Genomic DNA, 18,144 nt, shown 5'->3' on the forward strand with positions numbered 1-18,144 from the left:
CCCAGAGATGGCAACCCTACATTCTACCCACGAAACAGATGAGGGAGCTAAATAACTGGGCTGAAATGCCTGCTTTTCGGTTCCAGCCCTTGGCGAAACAGCAGCACCCATCCTGAGAAAGAACTCTGGAGAACTGGAAAGCTAGCTTGCTGTCTGTATGGTGTTCGTTTGGTTGATCCTAACAAAGGTTGTTAGGGTTGTTGTTTCTAGTTGCAATAGTACCATGCTATTGAAAGAGCCAGTTTCGTGTAGTAGTTAAGTGTGCAGACTCTTATCTGGGAGAAACGGGTTTGATTCCCCACTCCTTCACATGCACCTGCTGATGTGACCTTGAGTCAGTCACAAGTTCTCCCAGAGCTGTTCCTCTCAAGAGCAGTTTCTGCTAGAGCTGTTTCACCTCCACCTACCTAACAGGCAGTGTTCCCTCTAAGCTGAGTTAGTGTGAGTTAATTCATTGTTTTTTAGCTTCTGGCTCACACGTTTTTGTCTCAGCTTAGAAAAAATGGCCCTAGAGCAAACTAATTTATGCAGTAGCTCACAACTTTCACGCCAGTAGCTCACAAAGTAGAATTTTTGCCCAAAAGACTCCACAGCTTAGAGGGAGTATTGCTCACAAGGTGTCTGTTGTGGGGAGGGGAGCCGAAAGCAGATTGTAAACGGCACTGAGACTCCTCCTGGTTGTGAAGAACCGGGTATAAATTCAATCTCCTCCTTCTCCTCCTTTAGGCCTCACTCAGAATCTGAAAATGAGGATTAATTCAGCTTGTCCTCCGGTGAAAGAGGTCTGGGGTGTGAATGTGTGACCTGATTTCAAGGGCGCAGAGCGCGATCCAACTCAGAGTAAAATGGTTGGGGCCTGTCAATCATGAAAGCAGCTTGAAGTGTTTTTCATTCGTCTCCGAGGATCTCCGGGCCTGAGCCTCATTCTCCCTCCGTCCCTCCCTCCTGCCAAGCAGAGTGTGGGTGACTGACTCCCCGCAGGGGCAACAAGCTTCCTGAGCGAGAGAGGGGACTGGAAACCTGCGCGGCTGGTCCACCCCCTAAGCAGTGCCGTCTGCAGGCTGCACCAAGCCAGCAGCTGCCGGGTGTTTTCACCGCTTGTGCTTGTTGAACATATGCGCGCCTATTTGCCTGGACCCTTTTTAGTTGGAGATTGAACCTGGGACCGGGGGATTCAACCTGGGACCTTCTGCTTACCAAGCATATGCTCTACCAGTGAGCCACCGTCCATCCCCTGTAGGTTTCTGTCCCTCAAGAGGAAGGCGACTGGCCTCCGCGAGACAGCAGTGCTGCACCCGGCAAGTCCTCGCTAGGCCTCATCCGGTGGGGGCCAAGGGGGGGGGGCTTAGCAGAGGTCTGCTAAATGCCTTTTCATCACCAGTGTGATGAAGTGCCCCCCACCCCCGCCAAGCGCTTCATCGGGTCTCTGGGAAGCTTTTGTCGTCTCTCCGGGCTGGTCGGGCTAGAAATTGCTGGGGGGGGGGGAGAGGGAGGCTGGCAGCTGGATCGCATCTGTAACGGTGCTCGGGCCCAGCCCTTTATCCTCCTCCAGCTCCTCTGGCAAGCTGAGCCCGGAGGCCGCTTTGTCTTGGGGCACCGGCTTCCCGGCATAAACGGGACCAGTTGTGGGGAGGCTCAGGCAAGAGAAATCCCGTCGGGCCAGACCCATCCCGCGGCTCTGTTGAAGAGCTCGCTCGGGAGGGAGGGAGGGAGGGAAGAGAGGCACCCGGCTGGTGGTGGCGCTGCTAAGGAACGGGCCCAGGACGTAGAGCTGCACGCCCGGTGCTGCCTGGGCTGCTCCTGACCCCAAAGCCAGAAGAAATGTGTCCTGCTCACAAAAAACTGCCCCATTGCTGGAAGTGCCCTCGTGGTCGCAAAGGCCTCTCAAACCCGGCCGGGGTCACTATCGCTACTGGGAAAGTCGTGGCGAAGAAGGAGGGCTCTCTATAAGAAGCGCACCTCCTGGGGGAAGCAAGTTCTACTGAAACCCGCCGGGGGGGGGGCGGTGGGGAGACGATCCGTGCGCCCCTTCCCGAGAGAAGGAGAGAGAAAGAAGACTCTGCTCCGTCCCAGCTGGGAGAGGCTTCCTTCCGAGGAGGGCCAGGGGGCCTCGATGACCCTGGAGCCGGCGCCTTTCCCGCCCCTCCCCTCCCCTCCCCCTCGCCTCCCTCTCCCGCCCCTTTCGCTGCTAAGTTCTGTGATCTCCGAAGTGTTACTAATTGCCCCCCGCCCCGGATCCGGCCCTTTAAGAAGGCGGCAGCCAGCCCCACCGGCTCCACAGAGAGCCCGACGAGCCGCCCACGGTGCCAGCGGCAGGATGCCCCCAGGCCCGGGCAGCTAGCCGCGGACTGGTGGGGGCGGGAGGGCTCGGGCGCCGCGGGATGGAGGGGCTGCAGGGCCGCCCGTTCTCGCCCTCCTTCTTCTCGGTGGGCTCGCCGGAGGGGGAGCGGGCGGCGGGCGGAGCCCTGGCCGAGGAGGGGCAGCTGCGGCCGGGCGGCGGGCCCCACCAGTGCCTGCGCTGGGCGTGCAAAGCGTGCAAGCAGCAGTCGAGCTCGGGCGACCGGCGCAAGGCGGCCACGCTGCGGGAGCGGCGCCGCCTGCGGAAGGTCAACCAGGCCTTCGAGGCCCTCAAGCGCTGCACGGCCGCCAGCCCGGCCCAAGGGCAGCGCCTGCCCAAGGTGGAGATCCTGCGCAACGCCATCCGCTACATCGACAGCCTCCAGCACCTCCTGCGCCGCCACCAGCGCTGCCGCCCGCCAGCCCCCGCCGCCTCCCAGCCCGCCAGCCCCACCTCCAGCTGCTCCGACGGCGCGGTAAGCCTCCACGGAGGGCGAGGGGTCCGCGGCCACGGCTGCTGCTGCTGGCGGGGGGAGGGGAGGTCCCCAGGCAAAGGGGCGCACCTGCAGCACGGGGGGGGGGGAGAGGAGTCCTTGTGAGATTCCCCGAGAGCAGGAGGAAAGAAGAAAGGGCCACAAAGAGCCGAGGACTGGCTGAGGCCCAAAAAGAGGCGGCTGAGCACAGCGCTTGCTCTCTCCTGACCTGAGTTCGATCCCGGCGGAAGCTTGGGTCAGGTAGCCGGCTCGAGGTTGGCTCAGCTTTCCATCATTCCGAGGTCGGTAAAATGAGTACCCAGCTTGCTGAGGGGAAAGTGTAAAGGACTGAGGAAGGCAATGGCAAACCACCCGTTAAAAGTCTGCTGTGAAAACCTCCTGATGTGATGTCACCCCAGAGTCGGAAACGACTGGTGCTTGCCCAGGGGGACTTCCTTTACCACCACCACCTCCTCCCTCCTCCTCCTTCTTTGGCTGGTCACACAAACCAGTCAGCCTGGCTCACCTTTCTGTCAACGACTGTCTGCTGTCTTCCAATGGCTGAGCAAGAATCTGAACCCAGAACCCTCATAACACTGCTTGCTGCTGGCCCCACATAATGACCAGGAGAACAATTCTAAGCAGGTCTACTCAAGCCTTTTTGGTGGGGTTAGGGCTGCCAGCTCTAGGTTGGGATATTACTAGAGTTTTTTGTGAGTGTATCCTGGGAAGGAGGGGGGGTTGCTTCAAAAACTTGCAATTTCTAACAACAGCTAAGATTGATACAAAGAAAACTGGGCCTTCAGCGCTCCACTACTGAAGGCCAAATATGTAAAATGGCCGTCTACTTGGCAGTAAACTGTACTGCAGGCAGCAGGACATTTCCTAGACAATATGCATAGCATTGGAATACTGTTTCTAAAATGAGCACCTGATGAATCCCAGAAGTCCAAACTGACTCTCAAAGAAGGAAATCTTTACATTAAAGAAAGCCCTATGCTTTAAAGCACTCATTTAGAAGATACACTAGTGGCAGTGCAACTAAATGCACTTACAATACAGTCCAGACTCCAGAGAGCATGTGTTCCCAGAAGGAAGTCTCACTGAATCCTGTGGGACTGGCTCTCATGTAAGCGTGCTTAGGATTGCATCCGCAGACTGTTAAATCAGGGCAGTTGATTAGACACTCAGATCTTTCTAATGATGTTGCTTTGAAGTTTGTTGAAACCAGTGGGGTTTCCCAACCACATGTTTGGGATCCAAGCAGAGACCTTTGTATTCCAAGTCATCCGACCTAATTAGCTGAGGATGGGACTTGCTTTGGCAAACATTCTTGCTGCAAGCCGTGGCTCTTACTACTTCCCACCACATACACGGGTTGGGCTTCAGAGTATTGTCTTTCCAAACAATCTCAAGAGTCTGTTGCTGCAATTTGCCTGTGTGTAGAAGAGCAGTCTCAAGGGGTTCTGGTGGATATTCTTTTGACAAGGGCACAAACCAAACAACGTTGGAAATGCCTGGGCTCCTCTCCCCACCCCCAGCCTGCCAACAGAGATGAAACATTTGTTTCTCCCAGGCGTTTATTCCGTGCTGATGGAGAAAACACACCCACAGGCACAGTGCTGGGGGGCCTTGTTGCGGCCACATTCTTTTTGTGTGGCGTTTGGTCTGGGCGTGCCAGGCTTTGATGCGCTTGCCTGAAGCCATGGGAAAGTATCCTTTCCCTGCCGGGCTGATGCTTTCTCCTGCTCCAATCCATTCTTCATGGTTAACTTGGTGCTCCTCAGATGCTTTGGCCTTGGTTCCCCTTCCTTTCCGTTGCTCTCCCAAGAAGCAGTGTCAGAACAGAAGCCAAAGAGGACTTGGCTTCTCAGGAGGTCAGCTGAGAAATTCTGTACAATGTCTAGCTATTACTCACCCACTCTAATTAAATATGCTGAAATAAAACTGGTCCCAATTTTGATAGTATTTATTTCTTTAATTCATTTTTACTTCACCTTTCTCTCCAATGGGAAACTAAAGCGACATGCATCCTTCTCTTCTCCATTTTATCCATACAACAGCCCTGTGAGGTAGGTTTGCCTGAGAGAGTGTGACCGGCCCAAGGTAACCCAGCAAGCTTCAATGGCATATGGTTGGGATTTGAACTTAGGTCTCCCAGATACTAGTCTGACATTCTAACCACTACACTACACTGATGTAACAGTTATACCTCTAACATCTCTGTCTATCACATCTTTAACCACCCCTTCTTGGAGGGGAAGGGAAAGATAATGGCCTAACAGCACTCAATGAGCAAATGGAATGGTTCAGAATGGTTTTTGAAATTGTGCCTAAATTTTAATTATATGAGTTTGTTAATTTTAATGTATTTTAATTGTATATTATTTATATTATTATTAGAATCCATTTTGTGTCTAATTTCGAAACAAAATAAATCAGGTGGAATTCTTTCATAATATAGAATCACATAACTGGGGGAAGATTAACTCTTAATTGCACTAAATGCATTGTAAATGTGATTCCACACTTACTACAGCAGTAGATTGCTGCTGCGCTGCTTGTAGTAGTGTACCATTATATATTTCAAGAGGCTTTTTGCTCAGTTACCTATAGATGCTCAAAGAAGAGATCCAGTTCACTAGGATCTCTCCTTCTAAATGCCAGTCATTGACTATGTGACAAGATAAAGAGTATCTCTTCATGTAAAATGTTGTGAATCATCCTGCACCAGGGCATGGGAGCAGGGTTCTTTTATCTCAGGTGGTGCTGTATACGAAGGAATTCTAGCAACTCTAGCTTTAGAAGGAAATTTGCCAATCTTCATTCCACTAACCCTCCCATATGGGATCTATAGCATCCAGAGTACTGTGCTGCAGTCTGAAAACAGTACCTCCATCAGAAAGGTGGCAGCAGAGCTGATCATTCTTGCATGACTCAGACTAAGCAAGCCACACTAACCTATGTGTGTTATGTGCTGTCACATCACATCTAATTTATGGTCACCCTATGAACTGATGACCTCCAAAACATCCCACTAGTTTGCTCAGGTCCTGCAAACTGAAGGCTGTTCATTCCTTTATTGAATCCATCTCATGTTAAGTCTTCCTCTTTTCCTACTGTCCTCAACTTTTCCTAGTCTAGCTTTTTTTTTATCCTTGAGAATACAAAAGCAAGTGCTTGCCTCCCCATCTGAGTTATCACTAACCACCCTAGCTTGGAAGAAAATCTCTTCTAACTCCCCCCCACCCACCCACCCACCCTGCGGCAATCATTCTGAGACAGAATAAAGGTCATCCATCGTTCTTTCACACAAGATAGTTATATGGGAGCTTTGCTATGTTGGGTTTGAACATCACTCTGTTTGTGGTGGCTTAGAGTAAATGTAACTGAATTAGCTATTGTTCCAATAGCGACAAAACTCTGTTTCAGGTTGAATGCAACAGCCCCATGTGGTCCAGGAGAAACAGCTCTTACGACAATGTCTACTTCTCTGATCTCCACAATGGTAAGGTTCGAAGGCCTTCCTAGCATAAGGCCACATCAAGGTAGGTGATTTCTGTCTGGAAGGTTCAGGGATTCCAGAGCATTTTCCCACAGACCTTTGAAAGCTCTAATTAAATTTTATGTAAGAAATATTCCCTATTAAAAATGCCCAAGGTGGTATATAACAATTGGATGACATCTCTTTTAACTGAATGCCATTTCTTTCTTCCTCTTTGCAGTCTATTCCTCAGATACGAGTATGGCTCTATCCAGCCTGGATTGTTTGTCCAGTATAGTGGATCGAATCTCTTCCTCGGCTCAGCCTGCACTGCCCTTACAGGACACAGCTTCCCTCTCTCCCGGTGCCAGCCCTGAATCCCAGCCAGGCACTCCAGAGACCCCTCATCCCAGGCTCATCTATCATGTACTATGAGCTGCCTGAGACTTGAAACCAATGCACATGATATTGTTTGGGCATGTCAAGGCACTCCCAGCAGCCAGAAGCAGAGAGCTATCCAGTGAACTGCCTCTGTCCCACAAATATGTATATAGGGGAGGTCACTTTAAATTGTGTATATTTGTGAATAGTTTTATAAGGGGATTAAAATATATTTAATCAAGCCTCCATGTTTTAATATTATATATCATAAATATATGTTGGTTTTAAATTGTACCACACTGAAATCTTAGTTATCATAAATTTGGAAGCAATAGACCCAGAAGAAGCTCCAATGTGATTTTTTTTTTTAGATTCTCCACCACCCACATGCAGGTGATTAAATTGCATTTTTATGTGTGCATTTTGCCTCCTAATATAGACTGGTTATGCTGAATTGTTATCTTTACCTGACAAAGAACAGCCCATAACAGCCAAGGCATTTGTTTTGGGATCAATATTTTAGGATGCTAGTAAAGGACAGAGCTTTATTAATTGTTTTATCATTACATTTTTACAATTGGGTGCGCCTTTTTTTTTTGGCCTTGGACATCCTGAGCCGTTTGTAACTATCTAATCATTGCATAAAATACTATAGAAATTAAGTAGTACCAAACAGATTGAAGGTATGCTTTCTTATTTCCACTCAGGTTTTTTCTCAATATGAGCTAGCCTACTGAGAATGCAAATTTAATTTTGACTTTTATTTTTATAGTCATACTTTCAATAAATTGCCTTTAGTGAACACTTTTGGACTCATGTTTCTATTGGAATGCAAACCCCTGGAAGACCCTTGGTACAACTTGCAATCATGAACAGCTCTTCAATGTGATATAGGAATTCTTTCAAGTCAGAGGGCTCTTAATATTTCAAAGCACTTTTGATCTCTGCGGAACTCAGTGCCTGGGACATAACTGAAGTTCTGATCATGTGAAAGGCATGTACATTAAGCTTTATGGAGGTGAATGGTTCTTCAGAGATCAGCTAAGCATGCCTTGTTTAAGTGCTGGACAGTGAATCATTCTCATGGAGTCAGTGTGTAAAATATGTCAGCTGCAAACCTCTAAATTTATATGTGAAGTTCCGTTTCATGTGATTCTTTCTGACTTGTGGGTAGGAAGAAACTACTGATATTGGCATAAAAACCTCTTTATCCCCTCCCCAGTCCTTTTCCAGTTCAGACTACAAGTTTCACATTTTGTGCCACTTGCATTTGTAATTAATTGAGACCAAGTTTAGTGTAGTGACTAAATGAATGGACTCTAATCTGGGAGAATCAGTTTGATTCCCTACTCCTCCAGTTTGGAATAGTGGTTAAGTGAGCAGACTCTTATCTGGGAGAACCAGGTTTGATTCCCCACTCCTCTACTTGCACCTGCTGGAATGGTCTTGGGTCAGCCATAGCTCTGGCAGAGATTATCTTTGAAAGGGCAGCTTCCGTGAGAGCCCTCTCAGCCCTACCCACCTCACAGGGTGTCTGTTGCGGGGGAGGAAGATAAAGAAGATTGTGAACCGCTCTGAGACTCTGAAATTCGGAGTGGAGGGTGGGATATAAATCCAATATCTTCTTCTCCACATACAGCTGCTGGGTGAGCTTGGGCCAGCCATAGTTCTCTCAGAGCTGGTCTCTCAAGAGCAGTTCTCTGAGAGCTCTCAGTCATATCTGTCTCACAGGGTGTCTGTTGTTGGGAGAGGAAGGGAAGGAGATTGTAAACTGCACTGAGACTCTGAATGAAGGGTGGGGTATAAATCCAATTTCCTCCTCTTCCTCCTCCTTTTCCTCCTCCTCCTCATGATTTTATTTAGCACCAAGCACATAACCAACTCTAAATGCTAAAAAGGCATCAAGAATTTTAGTAGAGCACATTGACTGAATCAAGAGGGTCCCAGGTTCAATCTCTGACATCTCCATCTTTATGGTTTTCAGGTAACAGCTGTTGGGAAAGACCCAGTTCTCAACATGGAGCTGCTGCTAGCCAGGCAAATGTCTTTGTTTCATGTGTTCAAATTTGTGTGCAGAAAAAATGGCCATTCATACTTCTATACAATACTATTAGAAGACTAACTATTAGAAGAGTAGAATAATCCCCTGAGGTGCCAATGACATAGCTGGCTTCAAAACTGTCTGGTTCCCCCCTTCCCCAAACATAATATGTTGCTTCCTTAGTGGTTGTCAGAAAGCCGCTAATGATCTTGCTATGTACATTAGGATACAGCAGGCAAAGTTATGGGTTTAGTCCTGAAATTAAGGATTAAATTGTACCTAATATTCCATTAACCACATGTGAAGGGGATCTTCCAGGAGTGCTAGAGTAGGACAGGTTGGGGACAAAATTACCATGATAATTTCTTATTTCCATAGAAAATTATTATGGGTCAAATATTGGCCAAGGCGTGAGCTACTTGTGGCACATTAATTTTCATTTGGATGAATTAAGATAATGAAGTATTACAGGCTATTTAATCCTCCAGGGTCCAGATAACAAACAAAAAGACTGAATCTTCTTTTTTGTCCTGGCTTGTTACACTATCTCATGCATTTTTTTTTACCATGGTACCTCAAACAAATTGAACATATGAACATATGAAGCTGCCTTATACCGAATCAGACCCTTGGTCCATCAAAGTCAGTATTGTCTTCTCAGACTGGCAGCGGCTCTCCAGGGTCTCAAGCTGAGGTTTTTCACACCTATTTGCCTGGACCCTTTTTTGGAGATGCCAGGGATTGAACCTGGGACCTTCTGCTTCCCAAGCAGATGCTGTACCACTGAGCTACCGTCCCTCCCCTATTGAAATTGAAAGTATCTATTGCAAGATACCAGACAGTATCAGTAGTTTCTTTTTACTCTTTGTCTACAATATTTCTTTCCTGCCTGCTCAGCTTAAAGTCCCGAAGTAGTTTAAGTAGTAATGGCCAGCAACATTTTACAACACAAATGTATAAAACCCCCTGTTTCTTTTTGAGGCTGCCATGACCTTGATCAATGACCTTTTTCAAAGTATGCAGTGTGTAACACTGACAAATCACATGCTCGAAATATACACCACTTTCTGGCTAGCTGGCATTTCAAGAGTCACAGCCAAGGTCAACACCTCTCATATTTTGATTGGTGCAGGATCTGATGTAGATTGCTTAATATCCTGGAACAGCTGTAATGCTGAATCTCAACTGAAGGCACATTTGCTACCCAGTCAAGGTAACCAAGAGACTACATTTCAGAAGACTCCACATAAATGTTGATGTGACCGGCCATTTCCCACCCTGGCACTTTTTTGCCCATTGCTTTAAACTGGGGAGAATTCCTGGGACAAATGACAGCTATATCTGTACAGTAGCATCATGTGCTCTTGGTTCAAAGCTTGGCTATTACACCCACAAACCAAGAGACATCCTGGGAGAGGGCAGATATTTTCCTGGGATACCCTGTGTGGTGACACCTAGAATCGAGTCGTGAGCAGTCTGCAAAATGCCCTAGCACAGGAAGGAATCTCCATGCAACTGCTCTGTGGGCATTAACTGCATACTGGGTCTCTTTGGAGCTCTCTCTGGGATCCAGTAGATCAAGAGCACATGCATGGTTATGCTTTCCCATTGTGGGTACTAGAAAGCAAACATTTCCAGCGTACTTGCTGCAGGACATCAGTAGTGTCTTGAACCAGCTGTAAAATCTTCATCTCTTTTTCATCATACTAGATTAGCTGGTGGGGGAGCAGGTACCTGCCCTGTTCTGCAGTTCAGGGTTACCACAGCAGTAATCTGCTCACCGGAAGGTGACTGAGGGAACTGATAGAGATCTACTTGGCTCAGTAAAGCTACAGGCTTAATTTGCTAGTTTGAAAAGTAACAAGGACTTCCACGTAAGATGATTCCTCTGTACAGGCTCTCTATTTGCCTTATCCTAATTAAATTCTACAAGAACCAGGTCCAATCATCTGGGCAACATATATTGGCTGTTCTCACATTATGTTTTATATTCTCTCTCCAACATGGATATTAATATCTGCACCTGAAAAAGGAAGATGTGAAGAAGCCTAAGCAAGGACTGCTGCCCAGTTTGGTAATCTGGAAACTTGTGCCCTGATTGAGGCCAGAAATTATAAACTTAAGCATTTTTAACCTGTCATTCTCTGGAGCTCAACTCATTCTTCCATTTCTCTCAAATAATTCTCCCCTTTCTCTTTCGCTAACAACTAATACTTAAAAAGAAAAGAACAGTGATGTCTTGAGTTTTAGTTTAATATTTTGAAAATGTTCTCTAACTCAAAAGTGGTGTGCACGTATAGTATGCATATATATTAACTCCTCTTGCCTGAAGGGCAGCTCTGGGAATAATTTTAAGTTTAAGCAGCATCGTGAACAATTGCAGTTACTCTCTGGCTACTGAGGGAACTCTCCAGGATCGTGAAATATCTGTTCATTCAATGGTGGGTGCCAAAACCCACTATCCATTATTCAAGTTAACACATGGTACACACTACAGAATTCACAGTCACTGTTTAGAAAGAATGTTATTGCTAATTATATAGTTGGGCATGTGTATGGTCAGCTAACCCTTGTATTCTTTCTTTCCAGTCCATATTCTAATTAATGCTTCAAGACTGAGATGGTAAAGAGCTCATTTGCTCATTTTCCTGACAGTCTTGGACTCATTTACTTCCCCTTATTTAATTAGAATGTTGGAAATGACAAGCCTAAAAATATTTCCTGGGACAATTTTTATGGTCTTGAGGGAAAAACCCAGCTGAATTAATTTTATTATTTAATTCTGTTTATTTTTATGAGATTTTCCAGGTGATCATTAAATAATGCACATATGCACAATAGCTGTGATGCAGTTGTTGCTGGTAATCCAACATCTTTTATGCAGCTGGCACATGCTGTGTTTCATAAAATGTATCCTAGCCACTAATGGAGCAGCTGCATACTACTTGTGCTGTGTTTGTTTAAGTGTCACAAGCATCTATTGACACCACCTGTAGCAACTGACATACTCTATGCTAATGGCAGTTTAGGATCATTTATACAGAAGTGGTGTATTGAAAATATATTTTTCTGGTTGTTTTAGAGAGCTCTCCACTGTACACTCCATCAGCAATAAACACGCAGACTTTTAGTATTAAAAACTTCCAAGCCATTTTCAAGGGGAGCTTCCTGCCTATATAGTACTCATGCTGGCCCTGCACTTGTACCCATCAGCTAAACTATTTGATAAAGAACCAACATATTGATTCCCTGAACATAAATGCTATGTGGCTGTGTTCTTATCTTCTTATTTCTTAACTGATAGTGACATTCTAAGCCAGAGGTCACCAACTTTTTCTTTAATGAGTGCTGCTTTGGAGTAATGAAAAGTACTATGCAACAGGATGAGGAAATCTTGAGGTAGGACCACAATTGATGGAAGAGACTGTTTAATGAAAGGTGACTGTTGTGAAGCAAATCAAGATGGTGAGGGAGCAGAAAGAAGGGTATTATTTATGAAATGATACAAACAGCCTACCTGTTAGTAAGAATCCAGCTGAGCTCTCTTGGCGCCAGATAGTGCCCTTTCTATAGCACAGGGATTTCTCACATATTTATTAGCACAGTAAAATAAATGTCTAAAGGTTGAAACCTGAAACAATCATGCCAATAATTTTAATAATGAGCTTTAGCTTTACTGTGCAACATGTTGTTTGGTGGCCACATAAAGTACTTGTAGACTCACTCCCCTCCATCTGCAACAAAAGCCTAAATGTAAGAAAATATTGTACAACTCAAATTGGTTTAGACTTTGCAGACAGAACATTAATAACCATTAACAGTCCAATCCAGACATACGTGGCAGCCGGCCTCTCAGGCGTGGGCGGATCTATGGCGCCGCTCGTTGGCTTCCAAAGGGGTTTGGTGCACGGGAGCATGGTGGGACCAAGCCTGCAGATGTGTAAAATACACTGAAGTGTGGGCTCCCAGAGTGGCGCGAGGGCGGGGACAGGAGGGGGCGGTGCCATAGGGATGCCAGGGATTAGCTGGCAGCGGCTAGGGAGCTGGCCCATGAGATACTCGACGGCGGAGAGAGCACTCCCCAGTGATAGGCTGCTGCATGCCCCACCCCCCTCACGCACACACCCAGCCCCATAGTGTGACTGTGTAATTCTTGGGGAAGCATCTGGTCAGCACTTACCGCTAGCTCCATGGAGCACCCTACCCGCCAAAGTGGTGAAGTCGAGCCCCTGTCAGTGTTCCTTCAGTGGCTCCCCCTGATTAGGGGCTGGGTCCGCAACATGAGGGAGGCAGTTAGGGCCGACTGCCTGCATGGGGATGCCCTCCATAGGTTCTCCACCACATCGGTCGCCAGTGTCATGGTGTGGCTACCTTTGGAACAGGACAGGGGTCAGATGCTGGCATGAGCGGCCAGTCGCAGACACCCCACATTCAGTGTCGCACCTTGAGGGGACTCAGGCTGCTCATCATCTGTCAAAGAGGAGCGCCTTCTTTGCCTCAGTCCAGTTCAGTTGGCGGTGACTCTCGGTCGATGCCGATCTGTCTGCCGCCATTCCTCCCACAGTCAGTGGAATGCAGGGGCTGCTGACCTCAGCTGGCTGATAGTGGTTGCTCTCATGCCGCCCCGCCCAGATTTTCCACGGGACACCAGCAGTGTCTGGAAGTTGTGGTGGAGCGCCTTGGGGTGGCAGCACAGCCACCGCAGCCTGCGCCATAGTGGCCACCAGGGACTCTTTACAGATCTGATGGTGAAGTTCGCAGGGAGTGTACACGACACCCAGATCTTCAGGCAGCATACAACCAGGCACACAGAATCACTCACATGGTCATCGAGCATGCCTTCGGGCAGCTGAAGATGAGGTTCCGCTGCCTGCACCACATAGGTGGCCGACACAGCATGCAGCCCCTGCCTGTGGCAAAGCTGGTCGCTGTGTGCGTCATGCTGCACAACATCGCCACCCGTCAATGCCGGGAACCCCTGTGCAATACCAGGCATGCCTCAGCAGGGTTCCTGCATGTCGTGGCCATGGGACTGTCAGGTAGGCCACCACGGCAGGCATTCTGTGAGGTGTGAGTGGCCACAGATTCAACTCCCAGCTGAAGCCGTCCCTTGGCAAACAGTGGCCAACAGGGACGATAGCCGCCACTCACACGTCCCCACATGCTCCCTGGGCTGAGCAGGTGCACCTTCAAGTCCACAGGTTTATCTCATTTGCATATCCAGAACTCCCCGCGGCAGCCCTCGCTGACCCCTGCTTGTGGCCCCTGTGTGACCCCACTGAGCCCATTCCGAAGGGGGTCAGGAGGAGCCGATCATGCCAACACTCTCAGCCAGGACTGACCCCACCCCCAGCATGTAGCTGCTGTAAGCCACCTCAGAACATCGCAGAAGCGGCCTGGCTTAGTGAGGTACTCCCCCGCCTCATTATGCTGGGCCTGTGGGTTTGAGACCGCCCTGCGGCAGGACTGCTCACATGCCCAGCTTCCCTCTTTATTGAGCCTGCCATCAAGCCACCATTATTTTTGACCAGCCAAGTCAACTCCCTGGGCTGCCTCTCCTTTCCTGTGTGCACCCACCCCCATCTCAGCCCCCCTGTCAGCTTCATCACAGACCCAGGTGGTGTGGACACATGGTACAGCCCTGGACAAGTGTCTGCCTTGCCGCCTATCAGCCCCCGCCTGGCTGCCTCTGGTGGGGCCATCCCACACAATTCCAGCTGTCCTGCATGACAGCTGACTCACATGCTGGCCAGCTGACTCACATGCGAGCCCGCAATCAAGGCAGCTGCGGTGGGGGCCGGGGCGAGCGGCAGGACGTGCTCTACATGGCGAGTCGCTGTCTGTGCTGTGGAAAGCCGGGACACGTGTCGCACCCCCTTCGCCCCGACATGGGGATGACTGAGAAACGGGGTGGGGGAGCTGCCAGCAGGATGGACGGCCAGGCCGCACCCCCACATGCACATGTGTGGTGGCCAGCACCCCAGCCGAAGCCACAACCATGCTGGATGGCCTTGGGGCTGGGGGCCACGGGGACTCCTAGCTGGACTTACACGTCCATACAGGGGGCTCTGGAAGCAAGACCTGTTAGGACTGGGAAGCAAAAGTGGTTAAACAGTCAGCCCAAACTTTGCTCACCTTCCCCCAAGTCCAGCTGCTCTAACTTCACTAACATCCTTCTCTGTGCCATTCCTTCCACCAAGTGCACCCCTCCTCGCGCTAAGTCCACATGGCATGGCCCTCCGGAGCAGAGTGCCATGCCGTGCAACCTGCCCTCCCTGGGGAGTTGTATGTGGCAGGAGTTGAAAACTTTGTAGGGAGGGGGGGCATTGATTGGATGCGGGAGGAGGGCCATGACCAGCCTGGAGTTGGAGGGGATTAGTGGGGCGATAACATGGCTCCCAAACAGGTTTGTGCACTGCTGCACCAGCGCTGCCAGTGTGTGCTTTCTGCTTCCACTAGTGCCTATGGGGTACGCCAGCATTTTGCATGGCACAGGTTTGCGCCTGGTGTGGGGGGGTGTTCCTGAACCAAAAGCTCTCTGGAAGCCGATCAGCAGCAGCTATGCCCCTGGGTCGGTCCCCTCCTACACCGAAGTGTCGCCTTGCGCCTCTGCTGTGCCCCAAGTGTGGTGCGGCAGCGTGCCACCATCAGCCCACAGCAGCGGCAAGCTGTGGCGGCCGGAGAGTGGTGCATGCCCCATTTTCACCGGCGCGGAGGAGGATACACCGGTGTAAGCCTCCGTACCGCCGGCGTAGCAGTAAGTCTGCTTCCACAGCACTTTCAGCCCTCCCCCCTCTGGATTGTGCTGTAAATGTATATAATGGGTTTTTGTCAAAGTGAGATTGAGTAGAATGAGATAGGGGCTTGTACTCTGTGTAAAAACAGCTGAAAACAGAGAAGAAGAGCAGGTGTTTCTCCAGGTTAGGGTGGCCAGACCGTCCCGGGCGCCCGGGAATGTCCCGGTTCTGGCCCCCTATTCCCGCCTCCCGGGCTGGCTATACCGGGACCATTTAGAGGTCCCGGTTTAGCCAGCCCCGGAGGCGGTGGGCCGCGGGCGCCGGCGGGGAAGGCGGCGAGTGAGGGAGGGAGCGCCCCTGCGCACGCGCAGGGATGCTCCCTCTCTCACTCGCCGCCTTCCCCGCCCGCGCGCGGGGCCCGGCAGCGGTGGCGGAGGCCTCTCCGCGGCCTCTGCTGGTCGCTGGAAGCCCTCCAGAGACTCTGAAAAGCCTCCAGCGACCAGCGGAGGCCGCGGAGAGGCCGCGGAGCAGCCGGCGCTGGTCCCGGGAGGCCTTCCAGAGACTCTGGAGGGCCTCCAGCGACCAGCGCCGACCAGCGAAAGCCTCTCCGCGGCCTCTGCTGGTCGCTGGAGGGCCTCCAGAGACCAGCGGAGGCCGCGGAGAGGCTGCAGAGCAGCCGGCGCTGGTCCCTGGAGGCCTCCAGAGGCCAGCGCCGGCAGTGGAGAGGCCCCCGCGGGTCCCTGGAGGGACTTCAGAGGCCCGCGGAGGCCGCGGAGAGGCCCCCGCGGGTCCCTGGAGGCCCTCCAGAGGCCAGCGCCAGCAGTGGAGAGGCCCCTGCGGGTCCCTGGAGGGCCTCCAGAGGCCCGCAGAGGCTGCGGAGAGGCCGCCGCTGGTCCCTGGAGGCCTCTGGAGGCCAGCGCCGGCAGTGGAGAGGCCCCCGCGGGTCCCTGGAGGGCCTCCAGAGGCCCGCGGAGGCCACGGAGAGGCCGCCGCTGGTCCCTGGAGGGCCTCCAGAGGCCAGCGGAGGCCGCGGAGAGGCCAGTGCTGGTCCCTGGAGGCCCTCCAGAGACCAGCGCCGGCCTGTCCGCCGCCTTCCCGGCCTCCGCAGCCGCCGCCAGCCCTGCCAGCAGCCCGGAGGAGAGGCCGCCACCGCCCTGGATCAAGGTAAGCCAAAAGCGGGGGGGGGCGGCTGGCGGAGGGGGGGCGGCTGGTCTTCCTTCTTTCCTTCCCTCCCTCCTTCCCTCCTTCCTTCCTTTCTTCCTTCCTTCCCTCCCTCCCTCCCTCCTCCCTTCCTTTCTTCCTTCCCTCCTTCCCTCCCTCCTCCCTCCCTTCCTTCCTTCCCTCCCTCCCTCCTCCCTTCCTTCCTTCCTTCCCTCCTTCCTTCCCTCCCTCCTTCCTTCCTTCCTTCCTTCCCTCCCTCCCTTCCATCCCTCCTCCCTTCCTTCCTTCCCTCCCTCCTCCCTTCCTCCCTTCCTTCCTTCCCTCCCTCCCTTCCCTCCCTCCTCCCTTCCTTCCTTCCCTCCCCCCCTTCCCTCCCTCCTGCCTTCCTTCCTTTCTTCCTTCCCTCCCTCCCTACCCTCCCTCCTCCCTTTCTTCCTTCCTTCCCTCCCTTCCTTCCCTCCCTCCCTCCCTCCCTTCCTTCCTTCCTTCCTTCCTTCCTTCCTTCCTTCCTTCCTTCCTTCCTTCCTTCCTTCCTTCCTTCCTCCCTTCCTTCCTCCCTTCCTTCCTCCCTTCCTTCCTTCCTTCCTCCCTTCCTTCCTTCCTTCCTTCCTTCCTTCCTTCCTTCCTTCCCTCCCTCCCTTCCCTCCCTCCTCCCTTCCTTCCCTCCCTCCTCCCTTCCTTCCTCCCTTTCTTCCTTCCTTCCTTCCCTCCCTCCCTTCCCTCCCTCCTCCCTCCCTTCCTCCCTTTCTTCCTTCCCTCCCTCCCTTCCCTCCCTCCTCCCTTCCTTCCTTCCTTCCTTCCTTCCTTCCTTCCTTCCTTCCTTCCTTCCTTCCTTCCTTCCTTCCTTCCTTCCTTCCTTCCTTCCTTCCTTCCTTCCTTCCTTCCTTCCTTCCCTCCCTTCCTTCCCTCCCTCCCTCCTCCCTTCCTGACTGAATGGGCCACTGGCCTGATCCAACAGGGCTTCTCTTATGTTGTCATGTGACACAGTGTGTTGGACTGGATGGGCCACTGGCCTGATCCAACAGGGCTTCTCTTATGTTCTTATGTGACACAGAGTGTTGGACTGGATGGGCCACTGGCCTGATCCAACAGGGCTTCTCTTATGTTCTTATGTGACGCAGAGTGTTGGACTGGATGGGCCACTGGCCTGATCCAACAGGGCTTCTCTTATGTTCTTATGTGACAATACTGACTTTGGTGGACCCAAGCACTGATTCAGTGTAAGGGAGCTTTGTGTTTGTGACTGGAGTGGACAATACTGACTTTGGTGGACCCAAGCACTGATTCAGTGTAAGGGAGCTTTGTGTTTGTGACTGGAGTAGACAATACTGACTTTGGTGGACCCAAGCACTGATTCAGTGTAAGTGAGCTTTGTGTTTGTGACTGGAGTAGACAATACTGACTTTGGTGGACCCAAGCACTGATTCAGTGTAAGGGAGCTTTGTGTTTGTGACTGGAGTGGACAATACTGACTTTGGTGGACCCAAGCACTGATTCAGTGTAAGGGAGCTTTGTGTTTGTGACTGGAGT

At 50.9% G+C, this 18,144-nt stretch overlaps 1 protein-coding gene across 1 annotated transcript; it reads left to right on the plus strand.

Moving 5' to 3' along the window:
- Positions 1–2,381: 2,381 nt before the first annotated feature.
- Positions 2,382–6,808, plus strand: LOC132590751 (myogenic factor 5-like). Its single transcript, XM_060263663.1, has 3 exons — positions 2,382–2,813; positions 6,243–6,318; positions 6,536–6,808. The coding sequence occupies exons 1-3, from the start codon at positions 2,382–2,384 to the stop codon at positions 6,727–6,729; spliced, it is 702 nt and encodes a 233-aa protein (XP_060119646.1). The 3' UTR covers positions 6,730–6,808.
- Positions 6,809–18,144: the final 11,336 nt, after the last annotated feature.

The sequence above is a fragment of the Heteronotia binoei genome, unplaced genomic scaffold, assembly GCF_032191835.1.
Source record: "Heteronotia binoei isolate CCM8104 ecotype False Entrance Well unplaced genomic scaffold, APGP_CSIRO_Hbin_v1 ptg000648l, whole genome shotgun sequence".
Lineage (NCBI taxonomy): Eukaryota > Metazoa > Chordata > Lepidosauria > Squamata > Gekkonidae > Heteronotia > Heteronotia binoei.